The sequence below is a fragment of the Vidua macroura genome, chromosome 16 (assembly GCF_024509145.1).
Source record: "Vidua macroura isolate BioBank_ID:100142 chromosome 16, ASM2450914v1, whole genome shotgun sequence".
In the NCBI taxonomy this organism is placed as follows: Eukaryota; Metazoa; Chordata; class Aves; order Passeriformes; family Viduidae; genus Vidua; species Vidua macroura.
This window is the reverse complement of record NC_071586.1, coordinates 2,191,321-2,215,130: the sequence shown is the minus strand read 5'-3', so window position 1 is coordinate 2,215,130 and position 23,810 is coordinate 2,191,321. Positions and strand designations below refer to the sequence as shown.

Genomic DNA, 23,810 nt, shown 5'->3' with positions numbered 1-23,810 from the left:
AAATCCCCAATCCAATTCCCAATCCCCAATCCAATCTCCAATCCCCAATCCCCAAACCCCAATCCCCAATCCAATCCCCAATCAAATCCCCAATCCAATTTCCAATCCAATTCCCAATCCCCAATCCCCAATCCCCCATTCCCAATCCCCAAACCCCCAATCCCCAATCCCCATTCCCCATTCCCATTTCCCAATCCCCAATCCCCATTCCCAATCCCCATTCCCCATTCCCAATCCCCAATCCCCATTCCCATTCCCCATTCCCAATCCCCATTCCCAATCCCCATTCCCCAATCCCCATTCCCAATCCCCATTCCCCAATCTAATCCCCAATCCCCAATCCTCATTCCCCATTCCCCAATCCCCATTCCCCATTCCCCATCCCCATTCCCCAATCCCCATTCCCCATTCCCAATCCCCATTCCCCAATCCAATCCCCAATCCCCAATCCCCAATCCCCATTCCCCAATCCCCATTCCCCATTCCCAATCCCCATTCCCCAATCCAATCCCCAATCCCCATTCCCCATCCCCATTCCCCAATCCCCATTCCCCATTCCCAATCCCCATTCCCCAATCCAATCCCCAATCCCCATTCCCCATCCCCATTCCCCAATCCCCATTCCCCATTCCCAATCCCCATTCCCCAATCCAATCCCTATTCCCCAATCCCCATTCCCCAATCCCCATTCCCCATTCCCAATCCCCAATCCCCATTCCCCATTCCCCATTCCCCATTCCCCATTCCCCATTCCCAATCCCCAATCCCCATTCCCCATTCCCCATTCCCCATTCCCCATTCCCCATTCCCAATCCCCAATCCCCATTCCCCATTCCCCATTCCCAATCCCCAATCCCCATTCCCCATTCCCCATTCCCCATTCCCCATTCCCCATTCCCAATCCCCAATCCCCATTCCCCATTCCCAATCCCCAATCCCCATTCCCCATTCCCCATCCCCATTCCCCAATCCCCATTCCCCATTCCCAATCCCCATTCCCCATTCCCCATCCCCAATCCCCATTCCCCATTCCCCATCCCCATTCCCCAATCCCCATTCCCCATTCCCAATCCCCATTCCCCAATCCAATCCCCAATCCCCAATCCCCATTCCCCATTCCCCATTCCCAATCCCCATTCCCCATTCCCCAATCCAATCCCCATTCCCCAATCCCCATTCCCCATTCCCCATTCCCCATTCCCCATTCCCCATTCCCCAATCCCCATTCCCAATCCCCATTCCCCATTCCCCATCCCCATTCCCCAATCCCCATTCCCCAATCCAATCCCCATTCCCCATCCTCATTCCCCAATCCCCATTCCCCATTCCCAATCCCCATTCCCCAATCCAATCCCCAATCCCCAATCCCCAATCCCCAATCCCCAATCCCATTCCCCATTCCCCATTCCCCAATCCAATCCCCAATCCCCATCCCCATTCCCAATCCCCATTCCCCATTCCCCATCCCCATTCCCCAATCCCCATTCCCCATTCCCAATCCCCATTCCCCATTCCCCATTCCCCAATCCAATCCCCAATCCCCAATCCCCATTCCCCATTCCCCATTCCCCATTCCCAATCCCCAATCCCCATTCCCCAATCCCCATTCCCCATTCCCCATTCCCCATTCCCCAATCCCAATCCCCAATCCCCATTCCCCATTCCCAATCCCCAATCCCATTCCCCATTCCCCATTCCCCAATCCAATCCCCAATCCCCATTCCCCATTCCCAATCCCCAATCCCATTCCCCATTCCCCATTCCCCAATCCCATCACAGGCCCCGCCCATAAAGGGCGTGCCCAATCATAGCCACGCCCACAAATGTTCAGCCCAATCACCTCCCATTTCCTGCCGCGCGGGAAAGAGCTTAAGCGCATGCGCAGTGCTGCGGGGGCGGAGCCAGGCGCAGCTCCGGGCGTGCCCTTCCCTGAGCGCCCCGCAAAGCGCCGCGCCCTTCTCCAAGATGGCGGCGAGTAGCGCGCCTCTCCGAGATGCGCATGCGCGGATCCGCTGCCCGGCTCTGATTGGCTGCGGGCGCCGGTGAGGGCTTCCGGTGGGCGGGCGGGGCGGGCCCGGGATGCGCCTGGCGTAGCCCCGGCACCGACACCGGCCCCGCACCGCGCGGCCCGCGCCGCCCGCCGCTCCCGCCCGTCCTCCCGCGGCCCTGCCCGGCGCCCCGGGGCTCCCCGTCCCGCCGCTTGGGGAGACCCGGGGGCTGGGTGCCGGCAGCGCTCCGGTGCCCGTGGCTGCGCGGCCGGCGGGAGCTCGCCGGTGCATGGGCGGGGGGGCCCCGCCGGGCCGCCGCCGGCCATGAGATGAGCGGAGCGCGGCGCCCTGCCTAGAGCCGCCCCGGGGCCGCCGCGGCCATGGTGAGCTGGGGGAGCGGGGCCCGGCGGGGACGGGAGGGGGGGGAAGGAAGGGGGGGATTGTCCCGCGGGGCCCGGACACCGGAGCCTGAGGGGCGGCTGCACCCCCGAGCCGCCGCAGTGACGCGGTGTGAAAGGCCGGCAAGGCGCCGATTCCTCCTGGGAGCGTTGGTGCCCGGGGCCGTTGGGAATTGCGGCTTTTATGGCGTTAAAGCTGCGAGGGGGCTGAGGGGCTGCCCCGGGACCCCTGGCAGTGCCCAGGGCCAGGCCGGGCATTGGGGCAGCCTGCCCGGGGAAGGTGGCCCTGCCTGCCCGGGGAAGGTGGCCCTGGACGTGGCAGGGGGTGGAACGCGATGGGCCTCAAGGTCCCTTCCAACCCAAACCATTCCGTGATTAAATTCTCCGGCGCCGGCTGCGGGCTCGCCCTCAGGGCCTCCAGCGGAGCCTTGGGCGAGCCGGAGCCATGACCTGGATTCTGTTCTGTGCTGGAGACATCGGCCTTCGGCTGTGCCCGCGGTGCGGCCGGGGCCACCCGGAGGGACAGGGGCAGGGACAGAGCCAGCCCGCTGGGCTCTGCACAGTCCTCTCCTGCCCTGGATAAGAGCCCCGGGAGAGGTCTCTGACCGGGTGGGTGCCCGCAGAGCCGGGCTGGCAGGTGGGAATTGCCCCCAGGACATCGCGGTGCTGCTCACTGTCACCAGCCCAGAGCTGCTGCTCTTGTTTTCCCCTTGCTCTACCCACAGGGAGACCTTGTATCCCAGTATTTCTTAGGGTGACAAAGGGCAGGCCCAAAGGGCAGGTGGACAGGAGTGGGGAGATGCTTTCAGCAGCCCTGCCTCTGCTCCTGGGACTCTGCCCTGGCTCAGCCAGAGAGCCCCACTGAGCTCAGGCTGGAGTTCCTGGCCTGGTTCTCACCCCACTCTACCTTAACCTGCCTTTAGTGGTGTAGGATCAGGCTTTGCACCCCTTTTCTTCGAAATTTGGGATCTTGGTTGTGAATTTCTTCACCCATGAGCTGAGGTAATCACGTTGCTCACTGGGTGATGTGCTCCTGCTGCATGATTGGTGTTTTATTGAAACTTTGGTGTCTGTAGCCCCTTTGGTGAGCTTCATTAGTCCCTTGGAGAGGCTTTGCTGCTCCATGTGGGGTGGGAAACGATCTTCTCAGTAAAATATTTATAAATATATAGTATTTATATCTGTAAATACTGGTAGTGTTTTATGACAGTAGCCTGAGGATGCTCAGGGTGGGCTCCTGACGTGTCTGCCACGTGTCCCAGCTCTTTGTGGCTTTAGCTTCAGGCAAAGGGTGACATTTTTGAGGTGGATTCTTAGTGAACAGCCCAGGTTCAAAGAGGTGAATAAATGGTTTGCAGGGTTTGGCAGGCCAGGGTGTGCACTTCACAGTGCAGGTGGCAAAAGGACTCCTTAGTTCTCCCCTTGCTTCCTTGTGGACACACACATTTATCCTCCTGAATTACACCTTGTTTTCTTCTTTTTTTTCCCTTGCACACTCACTGTTTGGCTGCCTGTGGAAGTTGAGGAGCAGTCCCTGGGTTGTGCTGCAGGATTTACTGTTGTAACTCATCATGTGACTCCTGGGCAAGATTTTCCTTCTGTTCCCATTTCCCTGGAGCCTACAGATGGGCATGTTCTGCTGCTAGTGCACCCTCCTTCCCGGAAACAGTTGGGAAAGTGTGAAGATGAGCTGCTGGGAGGCACACAGGGAACAAATAAAACATAATCAAACTCTGCTCCAGAAGAGCAGGCTGCTGGGAGCAGGTTTTCCTCAGTGGGGCTGAACTGGGTTGATGTGGAAGGTAATGAGCAGGGATGAATTAGAGCTTGATTAACTGGGCAGGAATTTTGGGAGGAAGTTGGGAAGGCAGGAGGGAATGCAGTGATGCACAGTGAGCTCAGGCACTACACATGCTGTGGAGCAACCTCCTGCTTGCTGGGCTTAGTTGTCAGTCATGGCTCAGAAATCTTAATGCCACTCAAAAGTTGGGTTCAGAGGAAGCTTTAGTCTTTCTTTGCTTTCAGAGGTGTTTGCAGAGAACTCTCTGTGGTGGTTCTTGGGGCTGCTCCTGCCTGCTGTGTGTGTAAATAGTGCTTGTGCACTATTTTGGGGGCCCAAACTCCAGTTTGGGGCTTTCTGAGGGAAAGGAGGTGAGGATGCTGTGGTGTCTCTGTAGGGAAAACAGGATACTGCAAAATCCAGGTGGGTTTCTCTGGAGTTCATCTCTAAACACACAGAGCAGATCCAGTTTCAAGCTTCCCTTCCACACACCACAAATTATTACATTATTTCCTCCTCACCTTTTAGGATCCCTTTGAGGATTTTATGGACAGCTTCAAAGTAAATATTGTTCATGGAGCTATCCTTGAAGGGATTTATTTTCTGTCCAGATTAGCCATGTCTTTGTCTCATCACTTTCCTTCACCTTTGTTCTTTCCTGGTGAAGGTGAACCATCTTTGAAGCCCTGGGAGCTCACCTGGGACCTCCTAAGCAAACCCCTCACCTGGGAATTGCATTTTCACCTCCCATGTGAGGCTGAAATTTCAGTGATTGCCTCCTGGGGAATACATTCTTCACTTCTGTGGGATTTGTATCCTGCCAGCAACTAAAACAGCTCAGGAACAGGGACTTTCAGGAAATGCTGAAGGTTTGGGGTGCAGAGATGCAGAACTGCAGCCAGGCTTCTCCCAGAACCAATCACACTTCCCCCAGGTTGTCCCTGGGCCTCCCAGGGGAGCAGACAATGGAAGTTCCCAGTCCAGGGAATCTCGTGTTCCTGTTGTGTGTGAGGCACACGGAGCTGCTGAAGTGGGAGCAGGCAGTGGGCGTCTGCAGCTTGGATGTTCCTGAGTTTCCCACAGCAGCATCCTGGCTTTCATTCCACAGCCTCTCTTCCCACCCTCCCGTTTTTTAGCAGCAAGTGCTGTTGTTTTCTTGTGCCTGAAGCTTGCCTGGTGATGGTTGCAGCCTTCCATTCAGGAAGGAGTGGAGTGTGTGTGGATTGCAGCATGTCCTGCCAGGTGAGCCCTGGGTTATCCTGGTGCTCGTGGTTGCCAAGGAGCTGCTGCTCCATTACCAGAATAGCTCCTGTTTGTTCTGTGTCAGCCCCGCTGAGCTGGTGGCCCTGAGGCTGGCTCAGCCTGTGCCTGGGAACCAGAGCTGCTTTGGGGACACTCCTGCTGTTTGCAGGTGACCCAGGACATTGTGACAGGAGGGAGCAGCAGCTTCTTGCCCCTGCAGAGTCCCTTGGCCTGGCTGTCCCATCACCCTGGGGACACTTGGGTCCCATGTGGGCTCTGCTCCCTGTTCCTGGCCCAGGTGAGCTCAGGGGTGCTGTGCTCTCTTTTCCTGGCCCAGGTGAGCTCAGGGGTGCTGTGGTGAGCGCAGGGGTGCTGTGCTCCCTGGCCCTGGCCCAGGTGAGCTCAGGGGTGCTGTGGTGAGCTCAGGGGTGCTGTGGTGAGCGCAGGGGTGCTGTGCTCCCTGGCCCTGGCCCAGGTGAGCTCAGGGGTGCTGTGCTCTCTTTTCCTGGCCCAGGTGAGCTCAGGGGTGCTGTGGTGAGCGCAGGGGTGCTGTGCTCCCTGGCCCTGGCCCAGGTGAGCTCAGGGGTGCTGTGGTGAGCTCAGGGGTGCTGTGCTGTGAGGAGATGGGGTTGCTGCTGCTGCTGCCCAGGCAGGAAGTGCTGGCACATGGCCAGGTGGTCTCAGCTTCACAGCAGGGTTTTGGGATGAAGAGGGAGCTGAGGGTGTTGTCCCTTCCCTCTGTCCCCCAGCAGTGCCAGCTGAGGTGCAGCATCACAACTACACCCCTAAGCCTGATGTTGTGTCTGCTCTCAGTGCATCCCCTTCAGGAGCAGTTAAAATAAAAGCAAACCCTCTGTAGAACCCTTCTGACTCAATCAGCTGCTGAGCAGAGAAACCAGAGAGTAGGAACTCGGAAGTTCCGGCCTCAGCTCCAACATCTGGCTTCCTTTTTTGTCCAGCAAGTCATATTGTGAGTTTGTGTGCCCCCAGTTATCTCCCCTCTATTAAATCATCAAACTGGAGATGCTGATAAATGCTGGTGAACTTTCCCAACTCTGCAGCAAGGCCTGGGTAGCTCTGGAGATGAACCAGGAATGGGAGCTGTAGCAGGAGAGCTATCTCTGCTCAGATGCTTCCTCCAAAAGCAGAGCTTTTTCTCAGAAGAAAACAGCTCATTTAGCACAATGGTTGCACATAATCCCTTTCAGGACCTATAATAATTCCAGCACATCCATATTTCAGAGACCTGGGTATCTAAATGTAGGCTGCAGGAGGACTAAAAGCTATCAAGGCAAAATTGTTGAGCCTCCAGGTTCACTAAATGAGTTTGAAAAACTCATTTCCACTGGCTGTCGCTGATGGATGGGTGGTGGTGGCTGTAATTATTTCAGCAGAAAAGCATTAAAATCTGGCAGGTACCACAAAGCTCCTGCCATGGGGTTCAGTGCTGTGCAGAGATCACTCCATGCATGGATAGCCAAAAACTCCAAGAACTTTGGGTTCAGTTGGGTGAATTAATTGCACACTGCTAGGTGGTGTCATTTAGGAACCAGGGAGCTGCTGTTAATGTTGAATTTATACATTAGTATATGCAAAGTAGAAGGAAATGTAGCTTTGAGGTGTATAGGCTGATACCTGCCTGGTAGAAGGTGCCCTAATATCCTTCCAAATCATTATCCTCTATCAGACAGCAGATATTTCCTCTTAGGAACTATATTTATATTTGGGTCACTGCTGCCTTGGCTCTCTCTGCATCCCAGGTGTCAACATGACAACCTTCTTCTCTGAGAGAAAGAAAAGAAGGTGTCTGCTGCTTTGTTTTATCAAAATAAAATGTTTAGACTCCCATTTATATTGAATAATTTTTGGAATCCCATTTCCAGCATTTATGAAATGTGCAGCACATGCCTGTTCTCCCTTGTAGGCCTCGTTGTTCCAACCAAAATGTAAATATTGATATTTTGGTACAGGAAAAGCAATTGGCTGCTCCCCTACTGATTCTGATGGTCAAGGACTTTGCTACTTGTCTAAGCACCCCCTGGGGTTTATTTGTGGGTTCTCTGTCCTCTGGAATTTTGGGATGATGCAGCTTCTCCTGGGCTAAGAAGCTCCTCCAGCTTATGGTGAAGCAACTCTTTTCCAATCTTACCTTCCTTTCACACACATTTGATCCCTTTCTTTATGCATGTTTCTCTTTTCTGTTTACACTCAAGGATACTTTCACTCCACCAGAACTATTCCAGGCTCTTCTAGCAACACTACAAATTCCTTATATTTTTTTCCTCCCCCGATCTTCCCTGACCCTTCTCCTATGTGGATCATGCCCAGAATTCCATTTCTTTTCCCATTTCCAACCCTTTACATTCACGCTCCAAATTATCTTTTATTTGTTCCAGCATCTCCAAGCCTGTGGGCTGGATCTCTGTGTGTATTTTTAGCATTTTGACTTAATATTTTATTAGGGCTTTAATTGCAGCGTGGAGCTCTTCCCAAGAGGGATTGTCCTGGTTCCTTTTTGTCCCCTCTTTGGAGAAAGGAGTGTGCTCATCTGTTTTGTGTACTGGCTTGTCAGGATGCCAAAGCCAGCATTGGATGCAGCCTTCCAGAGGGGAATGAGGGTTTTTTTCTGCCTTTGGAGAGATGTTTTGCCTGAAAAATCTGTGTTGTGCTCAGCTGGTTTCCTGCTGCTTCATTGAGTAAGAACAGAGCATGTTTCTTCTGCATTGCAATTCCACCTTTTCTTTGGGATGAGGAGCAGTTTCTTCCATGGAAGTTTGGCTCAGTGGTGCTTTCCCTGGTGTTCAAAATCAGGGTCTGGAGAGGATACAGCAAAACCAGCTCCTTGGCATGGCTGCATTTGTTGTTCCCTATCCCATTCCCTAACCCTTGGGTTATGGGGGATAAACTTGCATTTTCTACATTTCCTTGGCTTTCCTTTTTGCAAGTTAAAGGAAACCAAGAGGAGGACAAAGTGCTCCATGACCTGTAGTCTCTGATGTGGAAGTGTGAGGTCAGTGCTCAGGAGGCAGTTCCTGCTCCTAGCCCTTCCTCTGATCCCAGGAGCTGCTGGGTTTGGGATTGGGGAAAGCTGCAGGGGGAAGAGGCAGCTTTATCTTTCAAAAGCTGCTTTTTCCTGTGTGCTTCTGGTGCTTGATGGAGCTGGTTGGGTCGTGGTGACCCCCTGGGTCCCCCAGGACAAATATCCCCATGTTGGGCCAGCAGAGCCCCCTGTTGTGCACAGGGAGCCTGGAACCTTCCCCAGGGCTGGGACACCAGAGCAGCAAAGGGCAGTTGTGAAATGCCCCAAAGTGCAGCAGCATTGCAGATGTCAACATCTTTTTTTTCTTTAATTGGACTGGATGTTCTCCCTGCGTGAGCTGTCCTTTGAAAACATTTTAATTAAAAAAAAAATCTTAGTTATTCCTATGGTAGTTTCATTATACACTCTTAAATACCCAACACAAGTTTAAATGCTCTTGCCAGGAATGAAATTCAGAGTATCACAATCTTGTTTTCTTTTCTCTGACAGCGGGTGAGGGTGTGAAAATTCCATGTTTTCGTCTAGTATAATCACACCTCCTTGGAAATCAGGTCTGGCTGCTGTAATGTATTGGATCAGGATAATCCTGCCCCAAGTTTGCCCTAAACCTTGCACTTAGTGTAGCCAGGTGTTGGGACAGCTTTTCCCCATGGTAATGGGCTTAATCCTGCCAGGTAGAAGTGGATGTTGGAGGCAAATCAGCAGGATTTGCTTGCTGGAGTTGCATCTGAGTAGAGGTGCCCCTTTAAGAAATATGCTGAATAATTGGTTTTTTCTTACATTCACTTTCTTTTTTTGCTTGCCCTGGTGCTTCCCATTTCCAGCTCTGCATATGTGCATAATTCCAGAGACTCCTTCACTTGAGGCTACAAACAACTGTGATTCAGAGCCTTCCCTGGGTATTATTGGGACTTGTCTGGAGGCTGAGATAAATATGGGTTTATTTGTGGCTCTGCTGACAGTGAAGGATTTGAGAAGTGTTTTTAAAAATCTCTTCATGCATCTTGGACTCCTTAGAGCTGCTATACAACCACGCCAGGTTCTTCACCCCTGTCACTTGGGCATCTTCTTCTCTTGGCTTCTCTCTGGTCAAAGGAGCTGCTACATTTGTACAAGTGGGGGGGAACAAGGGTTTTTTAAGGCATTTTTAAGTGTCACATTTTCACCTGTAAGAGCATGAAGAGTGTTCTCTGTAGGAAGAGTCATTATAACCACAGGAAGGATGTGGAGCTGCTGGAGAGAGTCCAGAGGAGGCCACAGAGATGCCCCAAGGGCTGGAGCCCCTCTGCTCTGCAGCCAGGCTGGGAGAGCTGGGGGTGCTCACCTGGAGAGGAGAAGGCTCCAGGGAGAGCTCAGAGCCCCTTGCAGGGCCTAAAGGGGCTCCAGGAGAGCTGGAGAGGGACTGGGGACAAGGGATGGAGGGACAGGACACAGGGAATGGCTTCCCAGGACCAGAGGGCAGAGTAAGGTGGGATATTGGGAAGGAATTGCTCCCTGGCAGGGTGGGCAGGCCCAGAGCAGCTGTGGCTGCCCCTGGATCCCTGGCAGTGCCCAAGGCCAGGCTGGCTGGGGCTTGGAGCAGCCTGGGACAGTGGAAGGTGTCCCTGCCCATGGCAGGGGTGGAGCAAGATGAGCTTTAAGGTCCTTTTGGCCCAGACTATTCCATGATCCTGTGATAGGTGTGGGGTTTTTAAACAGACTTCAGCTCAGAAGGCTGTACTGGCTACAGTGTCAGTTCATTTGCCGCTGCTGCACATCTCTTGATCTCCGCACCTTGGAGTGAGATGATGAGGGCATTTTTCTTATCACCTTTTACAAATACTTTCTATAAGGATTTTTTTTTAACATCTTTTCCAAATACTTTCCTCACCAACCTACTCGTTCCCAAAGGATTCCTTGGGATGTTTTTTCCACCTGCCTGGTTAGAAGTCGGGTTACTTCAGCTAAACCTCTGGAGGAAGTGTTGTCTCAAAGTGAGTGAAGCTGCATTTGGGGCAGCCCTGTGGTCCTGCCTGGTTTGTTTATGTAGAGAAAAGGGAAGAGATTTGTTCCTTGTGCCCGTGCTCCTGGGGCTCCTGCACAAGCACTGCCTTGCAGAGAAGGATGGGATCTCCCTGCAAGGGGTCACAGGCTGGGTTGGAGTGTGGGGCATCCTGGGGAACCCAGCAAAGGGAGAGTGTGAAGTGAGAGGAACCGTGCAGCTTCAGAGGTGTGAGTTTCTAGACTTCACTGGGAGAATTTAAGTGAGTTCTGAACTGAGACAACCAGAGTCACCTTGCAGTGTTTTCACTTCTGGAAGCAGCTCCTGCCCAGCTGAGCACCCTTGGCAGATGCTCAGCTGTGTCTGTCAAGAATAGATTTTGTTTGGCTGGTTTTGCTGATAACCCACAAAATGAGAAGTTACAATCATTGATGGCTTAAAAAGTGGTGGCCAACAGCTGAGATCTGACTGAGCCAAGTATCTGCTGAGGAAAGGCTGATGGCTGTGGCTGGATTGTCAGGTTTAAGTTGCAAGTCCAAAAAGTGACTCCAGAGCCACCTCTGCCTGCTGTGCTTTGGTGATATGCAGGTATTGATCTTGAGCAAGCTGCTTTGGGTGCTTCTGCACTTCTCAGCTGTGTATTGCTGTTTTAGCAACTGCTTGTTTGGGAAAATACTGTGTTGCTGAGCCCTTTCCAGAAACTAAACCACAAGAAATCAATTAGGAAGTCAGCAGCACGTGACCAGCTGCCTTTCCTGGGTGTCAGGGACTCAGAAATTGCTCTTGGGCTCATCTTCACCAAGCATGGCTTGAAGCAGCACTGTGCCTAAACCACCCTTTGCTTTTTCCAGCCTGCTGGGATTGTTTTATTCCTTTGCTGGGTTTCTAAGAGAATTCCTGGGAACTGCTGGGTGGAGGACACACTGCCTGCTGGGCTTGGTTATGTGGGTTAAGAGTTACTGGGTTAGAAAGAATCAGACTCAGACACTTGAGCCTGTTAATCAAAGTTCAACCTTCAAACCTGATGCCTGGTTAAGTGAATCTGCCTGTCCAAGAGGGTTTAAGAAATCAGATCCCTTGGGTATTGAAAAAGGTGCTGATTACTCGTGGAGCAGGCAGTGTTCCAGGTAAGATGATCTCTGGTGCAGAAATCAGGTTGGCACTGCTGGCTCTCCGTGGCCTATTCCACACAGCTCTGCTCAGCCTGGGGTCCTACTGAGTCCTTAGCTGATATTTAAATTAAACACTCTGATTCCTGAAGTGCAGCCAGGTTCCTGAAGGGGGGAGTTGTCCAGGCAGGAGGGCTTGGAGCAGTTCTGGAGCTGGCCCTGAGCTTTGGGACCTCAGGGACACGGGGAGGAGCATGGTGCCTTTGCTCCTCTGCCAGTTGCCTTGAGGTACAACAGCAATCTGTGACTTTTATCCTACAATTGAAGCAAAAAATCTACTATAACGACATTGCAGAATCTCCATGGTGTTAGTGATGTGCTGGAGTGGTGGTCTCTGAGATGGGTGAGCTAGGAGAGGGGTGAGCTCTGCTGCCAGAGCTGCCTTGCCACAGCCCCAGGAGCTGAGCTGTGCTGGGAGCAGGCAGAGGGGCCCACTCTGCTTTCGGTTCTGGAAACCACAAAAACATCTCTGAAGTGCAACAAGGAAACTGAGAATGAAGGCTGAGCCCTGTCCTGATAGCATCAGCAGAGCACTGCTGGGGAGCACGTATGCTGTGGGCTCCTCATGTCAGACCTCTGTGAGAGACCCTGGAATGAGGGTGAGCCCCCAGATTCTGCACTTTTTGGTGGAAGGGATTAAATCTAATGAGTAACGCTGCTTCTGAGCTCCCAGCTCTGCCTCCCTGTAGCGTGTGTTTATCTTTTCTGGAGGATGTGTAGGGTGTCCTACAACTTCTTTTAAAACACATCATAACTCTGCTTTTCTTGCTAAAAATAATAGTGTACTTCTTCCATGAATTTTACTGCCCTGAGTGACCCTGGGCTGTCCCAGGGGTTCTCCAGGTTTTTGTGAGCAGGCTGGAAATGACCCACAAGCTTTCTGAGAGTGTGATTTCTAATTTCCCTGTTCATTACCATGTTGTGTTAGGGTTGAGGCAGGGAGGGGCTCTGAAAGACACCCTGGTAATCCTTCAATGAGTAAATTACTACCTCAATACCTGGAGATATTAGTATTGTTAATACTCACAATACATATGTGCATCATTAAGTTAGGCTTGATGATAAATAGTAGAGAAAGAAGAAAATTCAGCAGCTGGAGTGTGGTTGTTTGTATTTTTAGGTGTGTGACTGCTGTTAATTAACTGCACAACACTGGGAGCAGAAGGCTCTGAGGTGGAAGAGGATGGGACATTGCAATTAGCAGTGACAGGGTGATGATGAGTTATTTTATACAGGTGCTGTGGATGAAATTTCTTATTTCGTGTCTGTTTTTTAACTCTGTGCACTTGCTTGTTGGTGGCATAGCAATTCCAGCTGGGAATCTTTCCATCAGCCAGGATTCTCCTTGTGTGCTCCCCTGCAGTCCCTCCTCTGCTGGGAGAGCTGCCCACAAGCTGGTAGACGTAGCTGATAGTGATTTTAACAGCTAAATGTGATAAAATCTGAATCCTGATAGCTGGCAGGAGGCTGGGCTGTGCTGGGCTGTGTGTCCTGCACTGGAAATGGCAGGAGAGGGGGGTGGCTGGGATTGGGATTGGGATGGAGAGGAAGGCTCCAGGAACTGAGGAAGCTGCAGAGGGATCTGTGTGTGATGTCAGTGCAGGGTGTGGGGGCTTGGTGGGCTGGGAGTGTTCAACAGCAGGCAGGGATGGACAGGGTGGGAATCAGAATCCAAAGCAGCAGGGGTGCAGGGGGTGGGAACAGCTCCCTGACAGACTCCCAGCTGTAAATAAAGAGTAGAGATGCAGAAGGGGAGTTTGTGCTCTGAGGGCTCCTGGGGTGCAGCAGAGCCTGGGCTTTTCCTCCCTGCCACTGGAGGAGGCGTTGGGAGCTTGCGTGGTGGAAAATCCATCCTTCCACATCAGGAAGGTGCTCCAGCGCTGCCTGAAGGATGAAGTCACCTCTGTAACATTGCAGCTGCAATTAACATCTTACTAAAAAAAGCTCTGGAGAGGGAATGCCTTAAATTTGTCTTGGAGTGGTATCCATTTGCAAACACATTAGGGAAAAACTGAACAGACCTAACCCTTCTCTCAGTTGTCATTAGCCCGAGTTGCTGTATTTAGAGCATCGTTTGTGTGATGGATGCTCTAATAGCAAACATTACAAGGTTAACAGCTTGTGTTTTTATGGCAAAGCAGTAGAGGAAATCTTTCCCCTCAACGAAAAAATCCTTTCAGAGAGCATAAAATTAAATTAAAAAAAAGAGGAAGTGAACTCTAAATGAAAGTGCTGTGGAGAAAATGGCTTTAGAAAGCACTTCCATGTCTTGCAGAATGAGCAGGTGCTTCTTTAAGGGCTATGGTTGTTTGGTGATATGCAAACTAAAATTAGCTTTGTATCTGCTCTTCAAGTGCATGTGCAGTGTCTAAAGTGCAACCCAAGGATCACTGCTCTGTTTGCTGGAGCTGCATGAGTAACTGGTTCTACCCCAGTGCTTTAGTCATAGTCTACATCTGAGCTTGTGATGGAGTCAGCAGCAGAGCACAAAGATTTTGCTTCTCCAGAGCCTCAGTGAGGTGCAGCTGCTATATTGAACAGGCTGAAATGCAGGAGGTTGGCAGCTTTTTTTTTTCCCCCGTAATCAACAGAAATCTGTTAATGACTCATACAGCTGAAAACGTAACTGGAGGATAGTCCGAATCAGCTGGTGGAGCGGGTCCTTCTTGTGGTGCTTTGGTGGATGGAGAATGTTGTTGAATGTGCAGGTTCTTGGTAGCAAATCTTGTATTTTCTGCCAGGAAAAGGAGCAGCTGGAGCTCATTTTCCTGGTTGGAGAAGGGCACAGAGGGTTGGAGTCCAGAGGTAACTGGAGAGAGTAAGCAGCTCCACCCCTCATCTGATAGTGGTGTGGAACACCTTTAGCAAACTAATGAGGGGAGAGGGATGGGGAGGACACAGAGGCTGACACTGGCTCTCCAACCCTGATCCACAGCAAGTCCTGCTTGGATCAGAGGGGACAGTTCCAGGAGGAGCAGAGCTGCTGCTTGCCCGGTCTGTGTGGTGTGGACCCAGCTCAGCACTTAGAACTGCCAATTTTGGGGACAGTCACCTGTGACACACCTCCCAGAGATGCTGTTTTGGCCCAAATTCCAGGTCAAAGTATGGATGTGCTGCTGGAACACAGGAATCTGCAGCTGTGGCTGTGCTAGATTTAGCCCTGCTTGCTTTCACCTCTCACTGCCTTGTTCCCCTGAGGGAGCTGTGACAAGGACATCACCTTTGGCCCCAGGATCTGCTGAATTTGGCAGCCAGGACCCTCCCTGTGGGTCAGAACTCAGCCATGGTGCTGAGGCAGTGGAGCAGGGGTGGATGGTGACGTGGCACATCTTAATCTCCCCTGCTTTTTGTGGGCTGCAGAGTTTTCTCTGCATGGGGAAAAGCTCACGTTACCTGCTCTGCAAGAAGGACTTGGAGAACTGAATATATTTTTCTCTAATGGTTGGCAAAGGAGAGAAGTGGTATTTTCTGATGTTTGATCCAGCCCTGGGAGGCACTTGGGGTCAGAAGGGTCAGGTTTGACTTCTGAAAGAGAATGGGAAGTATTTCTGTTTTAGTGGTTGCATATTTAGTAATGCCTCATGGAGATGAGGCAAACTGCCAGCCCTGACATTGAAAACTGGGGTAGATTCTCTTACTGATGGTCCACGCTTTCCTTGAAAAACCTTGGAATATGAAATCTGTGCATGGCCCAGAATTTCAGACCAGAACCTGAACTCAGCACTGCTGGTTCTGCCTCTCCTTCTGCTCAATGCAGAGTGAACAGGGAGCTCTAAAAGAAAGCAAACTGCTTGTTAACATGGGAATGATGCTAGGAAATAGCCCAGGTACAGCCCCAGGCGCTCCAAACAGCTGGACTTTTATTGGAGTCTCACTAATCAACTTCCCAGGTGTCTGGGTCCAGGTGCAGCCACCTTCCCCTGCAGCTCTGCACAGCATGTGACCTCCTTATCTCAGTGGCCTCCTTATCAGAGCCTTGCTGGACAGCTGGGGGATGACCATGTGCCCCCAGGATCTGGGGAACTTCAGGAATACCCAAAGGCATCAGCAAATGCAGGTCCTTGGTAAGTCCAGCCTGGAGTAAGAAGAGGATCCTGAGCCGGGCTTTGGTTACCTCAGACAATTTTTCCTTCTCGTCCTTCCTTTGGCCAAACCTCCCAAACAGCCACAAGAAATCAAACAAGAGGAGAGAACCATCTTGGAGGTCCCACCGTGTCTTTGTGCCTGAGGTGGCCTTGGATGCTTTCCAGCCTGGGCTTCTATCCATGAAATGCTCATGTTGTGCTCTCTGGTTTCTTTTTTTTTTTTTTTTTTTCCTGCTTTTGACACGTTGAACATTGTGATCGTGGTGTTCTGCTTTGGAAGATTAACTGTGTTCCTAAGGAATGGGATCTTCCAAATCTCAGTGCTGAAGTCAGTGGAGGACAAGGCGGGCGCTCAAGATTTATAAGAACTCCATAATTTATTTCCAAAAGCAGGATATAAATCTTAAATCTTGGAAGAAACATACTTATGTCAACTGCTCTTGCTGAAGAAGAATTGCTGAATTAAGTATCCAAAGATGTCTGAGCCCTTCCACCCTGTGAAGAACCAAGAGTTTTCCATGGATTGAGGTGATCTTGGTATTGGATGGTAGAAGGTGGAGTGGAGAGAACAGTGCTGCTCTTGAAGAATTTGCATCAAATTGAGATTGAAAAGTCATCTTTGGGGGTTTGGCGTCAGAAACTGCTGGTGAGACTCACTCTGTGTTGAGCAGCAGAAGACGAAAGTGCAGGGATTTAGGAAAAACACTGGATTTGTATGTGTGGATCTGCTTGGGAGGAGCTTAGGACAGCTTAGCTCCCACAAATGGCAGTACGGGCATATCCTAAGTCAATAGGGATACCACTTAGTCAGATATTTCTTTTTAAAGTGAAGCTCTTATCCACAGAGGTGCTGTTATCTGGGGATGGTGACTGGCAGGAGGCTGATCCGTGGCTGAAGGGAAGTTTGCAGCCCAAGCAGAAATGGATTAAAGCTGGAAACTTGAGCTGCAAGTGTGCCTCTTGGACTGTTGGTTGTTTTAAGCCAATTTCCCGCTACCAACATCTCTTGGTAAAATGGTCCTTGATTTCTAGAGCAGGACTTTAAAAAGCAAGAAAAAAAGGAAAAGCAGGGCAGGAAGAGGAAAGGTAGGATGGAATTCAGCATTCCTTTGTAAATGGAAATGCTCAGTGTCCTGCAGAGCCCTCACTGTGGAGTTGTTGGTGTTCCTGGGGGTTAATCCAGGGAGGAGAGGCTCCTGCTTGGCCCTTGGGAAAACTGCTGTGCATGGAAACGGGAATTAGCAGAAGCCTGGAGTGTTTCTGCTGGATGTCTCACATGCTCTTCTCTGCAGGAGACTGCCAGGCACAGCTTTTGTTTCTGGTTTGGCTATTTTTTTTAGGCAGAAATTTCAGTTTTATTAAATGTTTACTTTGTTCCTGTGCTTGAGGGTCTGGGCTTGAATCTTGATGCATTTATTATTGATAGCATGGGGGACACAGCTATGGCATGGTCTGTGCTGTAGCTGAGGCTGTTACCTTGCCAGAATAAAATCATCCCTACTCCAGAGTGCTCCAAAACTACAGCTGGATGCAAATCTTGGTCATTTCTTTAGGACTTAAAACTATAACTAATGATATCCAAGAATAAAGCCTAAATGGAAATGCTGTTCTTGAATCAGATTGCTGAATACTGGTATTGGTATGTACTGCCATATTGCTTTTTAGAGTGCTGGAAATTCCTTAATTTTTCAAGCTTCTTGATCAGCAGGATGGCACCAAGGCAAAGACAGGGAGAGGTGTCAGGGGTCACAGGATCATGGAATGACTGAGGTTGGAAAAGACCTCCAGGATCATCGAGTCCAACCTGTGACCCATCCCCACCTTGTCACCAGCCCAGAGCACTGAGTGCCACCTCCAGGGATGGGGACTCTACCACCCACCCAAGCAGCCCATTCCAACATCTGATCACCGTTTCTGGGAAGAAATTCTTCCTGATGTCCAAGAGAAATCCTCTCAAAGTTCATGCTTCCCATGATAGGATATTTACAATTTCTAAACATCTGAAAACATCTTTACCTGAACTTGCTGTCTTTGTGAGAATTACTTATTGCCTTAAAATTCCTGAATGCCACCAAAATAAAGGAATTTTGTTGTGTTCTTGGCCTTATTTATGTGGCTGAGCAAATGGTCCTTCATGTCCAGAGCTGTCACCTGCAGTGGACAAATCTTGCTGCTCCTTGCCACCAGTGAGCAGTTGGAGCTCCCAGTTTCTTGCCCTGTCCTGGTCCTGCTCGTGTTGGATTTTGGTGCATCTGTGATGTTCTAATGCCACCCTCCTGTGTCAGAGTAGGAATGAGTTTGCTCTCTTTCCTTCAATGTCCTTCCCAGGCATCAGAGGAGGCCTCGCTGCGGGCTCTGGAGAGTCTGATGACAGAGTTTTTCCACAACTGCACAACAAATGAGAGGAAACGTGAGATAGGTGAGTCCTGCCCTTCCAGGGCTGCTCCTGGTGCTGCTCCTGCCCCCAGCACAGGGGTCTGGTGGTGTTCCACACTCAACTGGCATCTTCCCCTCTCCTGCTGAGGTGGGAAAGGTTTCCAGAGCTGGGGTTCCAGGGGATCTCTGGCAGCTCCTATGGATGATAAACCAGAGAGGTTTGCTGTGTACATTGTTGGGTTGTGTGTCCTGGGAAGCCTCTCCCTGGAGATGGAGCATGGCCTTCAGCATTAGGAGTGCAAAGCTAGGCTGTCCCAATTCTTGTGGAATGACAAGCAGGAATAACAGCAATTCCCCTTGGGTGGGGTTATTAAATACGTCCTGAAAGGCAGCAGAGATCCTGCCACGTGCTCTGGGGGAGCTGCTGGTAATTGAAAAGGGACAGATTCCTTCTATTCCCAAACAGCCACAGGGATGCTCCAAGGGCTGGAACCCCTCTGGAGCCAGACTGGGAGAGCTGGGGGTGCTTGCCTGGAGAGGAGAAGGCTCCAGGGAGAGCTCAGAGCCCCTTGCAGGGCCTAAAGGGGCTCCAGGAGAGCTGGAGAGGGACTGGGGACAAGGGATGGAGGAATAGGACACAGAGAATGGCTTCCCAGTACCACAGGGCAGGGATGGATGGGATATTGGGAAGGAATTGTTCCCTGGCAGGGTGGGCAGGCCCTGGCACAGGGTGCCCAGAGCAGCTGTGGCTGTCCCTGGATCCCTGGCAGTGCCCAAGGCCAGGCTGGACAGGGCTTGGAGCAGCCTGGGATAGTGGAAGGTGTCCCTGCCCATGGCAGGGGTGGGGTGGGATAAACTTTAGGGTCCTTCCAACCCAAACCATTCTGGGATTGTTCTGCTTCTACCATCTCATGCCAAAAGTGTGATCAGCATGAAAGACTTGCTCCAGAAATCCTGTAAAATAAACAGCACAAGGTTTTTGTTGTGGTTTTTCTGACAGTGATCTCCTGCTGCGGAAAAGGTAGCCCTCATTTTCCTGCTTAAATTGCAGGAAAGATAACAATTAATTAAGCCTTAAACTTGCTTGGCCTGTAAAGCAGCCCTTGTGGCTTTTCTCTTTGTCACGTTGTCACCTCATGAGAGATGACCAAATCCTTCCCTGAGCGTTCAGGGAGGTTTCTGACCCCCCGAACTTCCACCAAGTCAGCAGCTCTTGCAGTCGCATTAAAAGAAGCTGGGTTTAGAACACTGATCTGAAGTGCTCCTACTCTCTCACAATGACCTGAAATCCCAGCATTTGGCTTCTACAGATAAAATAACAGTGCTCACAATGCAATTGCTGTGTGATTTGTTTTAATATTCACCTCTTATCTGCTGCAGTTATTTATGTCAAAACTGATTCGAAAATGACACATCAGTTTTGTTTTCATTAAAGCCTGTTGTTACATTGCTTTAAACACTGTAGAATGTGATTTTATTATATTTTTTGCCCTCCTCCAGGTTGAGTCATTCCCTGAACACAGGGTCTCTTCCCTGCTCAGTTGCTGTGCTATCACTATACATTGTTATGGCTTTGTTTACAGCTAAAGAATTTTAATGGAATGTTTTACATCAAAGTCAAATTAAAACTGAAGTACATTTTGAAGTAATTTATGTACTTTTATGTTTTTTGCAGAGGAGCTTTTAAATAACTTTGCCCAGCAGATAGGAGCCTGGAGATTCTGCCTGTACTTCCTGTCCAGCACAAGGAATGATTATGTGATGATGTACAGCCTGACAGTGTTTGAGGTGAGGCCTGAGCTCCTCACTGCTCTGCCTGCTGCAGTTTTATCTGGCAATCAATGTTTTGGGGGGAGATGTTTGTCTGAAATGGCATCCCTGGTAAGTACAGTGATGAAGGATGCTTTTATTGTTCTCTGCCAGAGAGGTTGCTTAATGGCAGGCTCAGAGTGGGGCAATATGAATCTTTGTACACAAATTGAAGAATTCATTTCCTGGCATCTCTAAGCACAAATTACCTCCAGTTTCAGAGGCTGCTTCAGTTTCTGCACGATGCTTTTAAGGGTGTTATTGCTTTTATGCTGTTTTTATGATCAGAAATATGGGGGTGATTACCTGCTCCTGGCTCCTGCAGGCTTTGAGTGCTGAGAGGGAAGGCAAACTTGCTTTTATTTTTCTGACATTTTGTAGTTGTGGTTGGTGCTCTTGAACTGCATCCTGCAAACTTGTGCTGGTTGGAGAGGTGAGGTCTCTTTTAGACAACCACATCCCACTCTTCACCTACTTATAAAAGAAGACAATTTGGGTTAAAAGGCTTGATATTGATCTCTGTGTCCTCTGGAATCAGCAAAAGTATTCTGTGAACAGCACTGGTGTGTCACTGATTTCTCAGTGACCAGTGCAGTGTCTGTCCCTGAGGATGTGCTGGGGCTGGTCAATGTCACACCTCAGTCTGGGACATTTGTGGCCTCTGTGTTGTGTTCTTGGCTGGGTGGGCACTCTGAGCTGTGCCCCTAAATCAGAGGGGTTTACAGCCTTTGCACTGGGCCCCTTTTTAGCTAAAATACGTGTTTAGATAAAAACTCTGCTCTTAAAGTTGTGTTGTTTTTACAAATTACCCACATCATTGTTGATTTCTTCCTTTTAAATATTCATTTTACTTATTAGGGATTGCAGAGGGAGTCTGGACCCCAGCTGCAAATTGAATCTGCTTTACCTTCCCCTCAAAAAGGGGTGATCATGGCAAGTGCCATGGGAATTATTCCTGCTCAGGGGATGGTGTCCCACTGATTTTCCTGACGAGCAAAACAGGTGCAGGGCCAGGAGGTGAATTCAGTGATCCTTGGGAGCATCCCATGTGGCTCCTACCAGCTCAGGATATTTTGTGGAGTTTGGTTACTGAGCCTCTGCTTCCCTGTAGGGGGAAAAAGTAGCATTGAAAAACCTAATTGTGCCCAGAATAAAGAAATCACTGTGCAAGTGCAGAGGGAGGGACACGAGTCCCCAGCCCAGCTGGGAGATGAGGATCTCTCCATGGAGGAGCTTGAATTCCCAAAATTAACTGGTGCAGTGCTGGACATTAACTGGTCCTCAGAGCCATGGTCTGTCCCAGTCTGCAGCTTCCCCAGCTGTCCTTGGCTGCTGGCTCAGTCAGAGGGGTGTGAACACAAGGATCATTCCCCAAACTGCCCAAGGAAATGGATTTCCCAAACTGCTTAGGAAGGTAGCAGTGGATTTGGAATAAAACTCCTCCTGACCCCCTTTCAAATGAATTGTTTCCACCTCCTGCTTTTTCAAAATGAAAATATCTTCCTAAAACATTTATAGGGAGAAAGCTGCTGCTGGCAGGTGGGAGGAGTAGGACAGAACACGGTGGGCATGAAAGGATGGATGTTAAAGCTAAAATATCTTCCAGTTTTATTGGGATTCTGGACTTGCATCAAGGAACCCTCAGCTGGTTTGGCCATTGTTTTCAAGCAGTACTTGTGGATTTTCTCTGCTAGGAAACACCAAAAACAACTTCTTTGAGGAATTTCTGTGTAAATATCCCTGTGTAGCTCTGCACTGGGAGATGATGTCTCTATGCAGTGCATCCTACTGAGGATTGTATCTCCTTTGACCATCATCTTCCAGTTTGGGATATTTGAGGTTTTCTTCTAGGCTGTGATTGTGATCTCCAGCATTCTCTTTCTGCAGGTTGAATCCTGCAGATGGCACAGACATTGCTTCAGCCTCCTCTCTGGATTATCCCAAATACCCCCAAGAGATTCAGCTCCTAATGCTCCAGAGCCCTAAATGGGATCAGGGCAGGGAAGCAATTTGTAACTCTGCTTTCCTTTGGATTTTGTCTGGCTTTAAGTGGACTGAAAGCTTTCTGTGCAGTGGTGCCTTGTCACTGCCAGGCAGTGCCTGCTCCAGTGACCTCCCAGCTCAGCTTCAGGAGAGCTGGGTGGCATCAGAGGCCTGGAAAACCAAACCTCCTTCCCTGTTCTTCTTTTCCTGCTTCATCCAAGGCTGTGCTTCCCCCTTTAGAGGGGAAACCCTTGGTGCCCAGGGTTAAAAGATAGAGGAAATGGTTCTGTGCCTGCCACTATAGTTCTGCTTAACCCAAAACCAGTTAAACCAGTAACTTCAGCTCCATTGAGGCACTGCCAGTCCTGGGCCATGAGATGCAGCAGCTCTGCCAGATGCTCTGTCCCTGCTTTATGTTGTTCAGCCTGGAGAAGAGAAGGCTCTGAGGAGACCTCAGAGCCCCTGCCTGTGCCTAAAGGGGCTCCAGGAGAGCTGCAGACAGACTTGGGACAAGGGATGGAGGGACAGGACACAGGGAATGGCTTCCACTGCCAGAGGGCAGGGATGGATGGGATACTGGGAAGGAATTGTTCCCTGGGAGGGTGGGCAGGCCCTGGCACAGGGTGCCCAGAGCAGCTGTGGCTGCCCCTGGATCCCTGGCAGTGCCCAAGGCCAGGTTGGACATTGGGGTTTGGAGCAGCCTGGGATAGTGGGGGGTGTCCCTGCCCATGGCAGGGGGTTGGAACAGGATGATTTTTAAGGTCCCTTCCAACCCAAACCAGTCTGAGATTCCAGATTCTCTCAGTGTTTGTCTCACATCCAAGGTGAGCTCATTTGGGATGTCCATTGCTTTTGCAGAACCTGATCAATAAGATGTGGCTGGGGGTCCCATCCCAGGACAAGATGGAGATCAGGAGCTGCCTGCCCAAGCTGCTGCTGGCTCACCACAAAACTCTGCCTTACTTCATCAGGAACAAGCTCTGCAAAGTCATCGTGGACATCGGCCGCCAGGACTGGCCCATGTTCTACCACGACTTCTTCACCAACATCCTGCAGGTGAGAACTCTGCCCATGAATGGAGCCAGGTTCTCCCTTAGAAACATCTTTTTGTTTCCTTGAGTTGGGATTGCTTTTGATGAAGACCAAAGAGTAAATGCTGCTTTGTAAATTCCTTTTTAATTTTGTTGTAACTCTCAACTTTTTCCATGTTACGTTTCTCTCCAGTGTTAAAAGTGTTTTGAGGAAGGAACAATACTGTGCCACAAGTATTGACTTTGAATTTTAAATATTATGGGCTAGTTCTTGAAAGTACAAGGAGTATGGGTTGTTCTTTAAACAAAAGAGAAGTCAGTAAAATTATGGATGTGTCACTGATTCTCAAAAGGGCAGTTTCTCAACGGAGCTGTTGCAGATTTTTCATCCAACAACCAAAGACACCCCAAAATCTCTGGTACCTCATCAATAAGGTCATGGGATGATGGGATCCCATCCTAATGGGGTGTTTTTGGGGTGTTCAGGAGGGCTCCTGCAGGAAGGCTCAGCTGTGAACTGAGGATCCTGACTGAATCCATGTTATTTATTAGCTGGACTATTGGGTGTAACTCAGCATCCTTACAGGGAATCCTGAGCCAGGCTGCTGCTGGACCATCACCAGGCTGGTGCAAACCTCTTTTTGTTGGATTATTTTGTCTCCAGTTCCCTTAAAATTGTTCCTAATTGGCTTAAAGAGGCTGAGTGTAAACTGAAGTGCTGCACAGGCGTTTTCTGCTGACATAATTACATGATTTGAATGCAGCAAAGCCCACAGCCAAGCCACAAGGCAGTTACTGAAATCCAAGTCCTTGAGTGGCAGGAGTTTATTTGTTAAGGCAAATGGATGTAGTATTAATTGCAGAATTTAAAAAAAATATTCTGTCTTGGCTGCAGAGCTCAGCACTGGCTGGTGTAATCACTTTTCTG

General features: G+C 50.2%; 1 protein-coding gene across 2 annotated transcripts in view; it reads left to right on the top strand.

The window, feature by feature from the left end:
• Window positions 1–2,175: 2,175 nt before the first annotated feature.
• The window catches only part of XPO6 (exportin 6), a 59,219-nt gene continuing 37,584 nt past the window's right edge, over window positions 2,176–23,810 (top strand). The window contains exons 1-4 of one of the 2 annotated variants that reach the window (XM_053992107.1): window positions 2,176–2,371; window positions 18,012–18,102; window positions 19,735–19,847; window positions 22,710–22,907. In XM_053992107.1, coding sequence (XP_053848082.1) covers window positions 2,369–2,371; window positions 18,012–18,102; window positions 19,735–19,847; window positions 22,710–22,907 — 405 coding nt within the window. In that variant the 5' untranslated portion in view covers window positions 2,176–2,368. The remainder of the gene's footprint in view (window positions 2,372–18,011; window positions 18,103–19,734; window positions 19,848–22,709; window positions 22,908–23,810) is intronic. The other variant, XM_053992106.1, reaches the window with a different exon arrangement.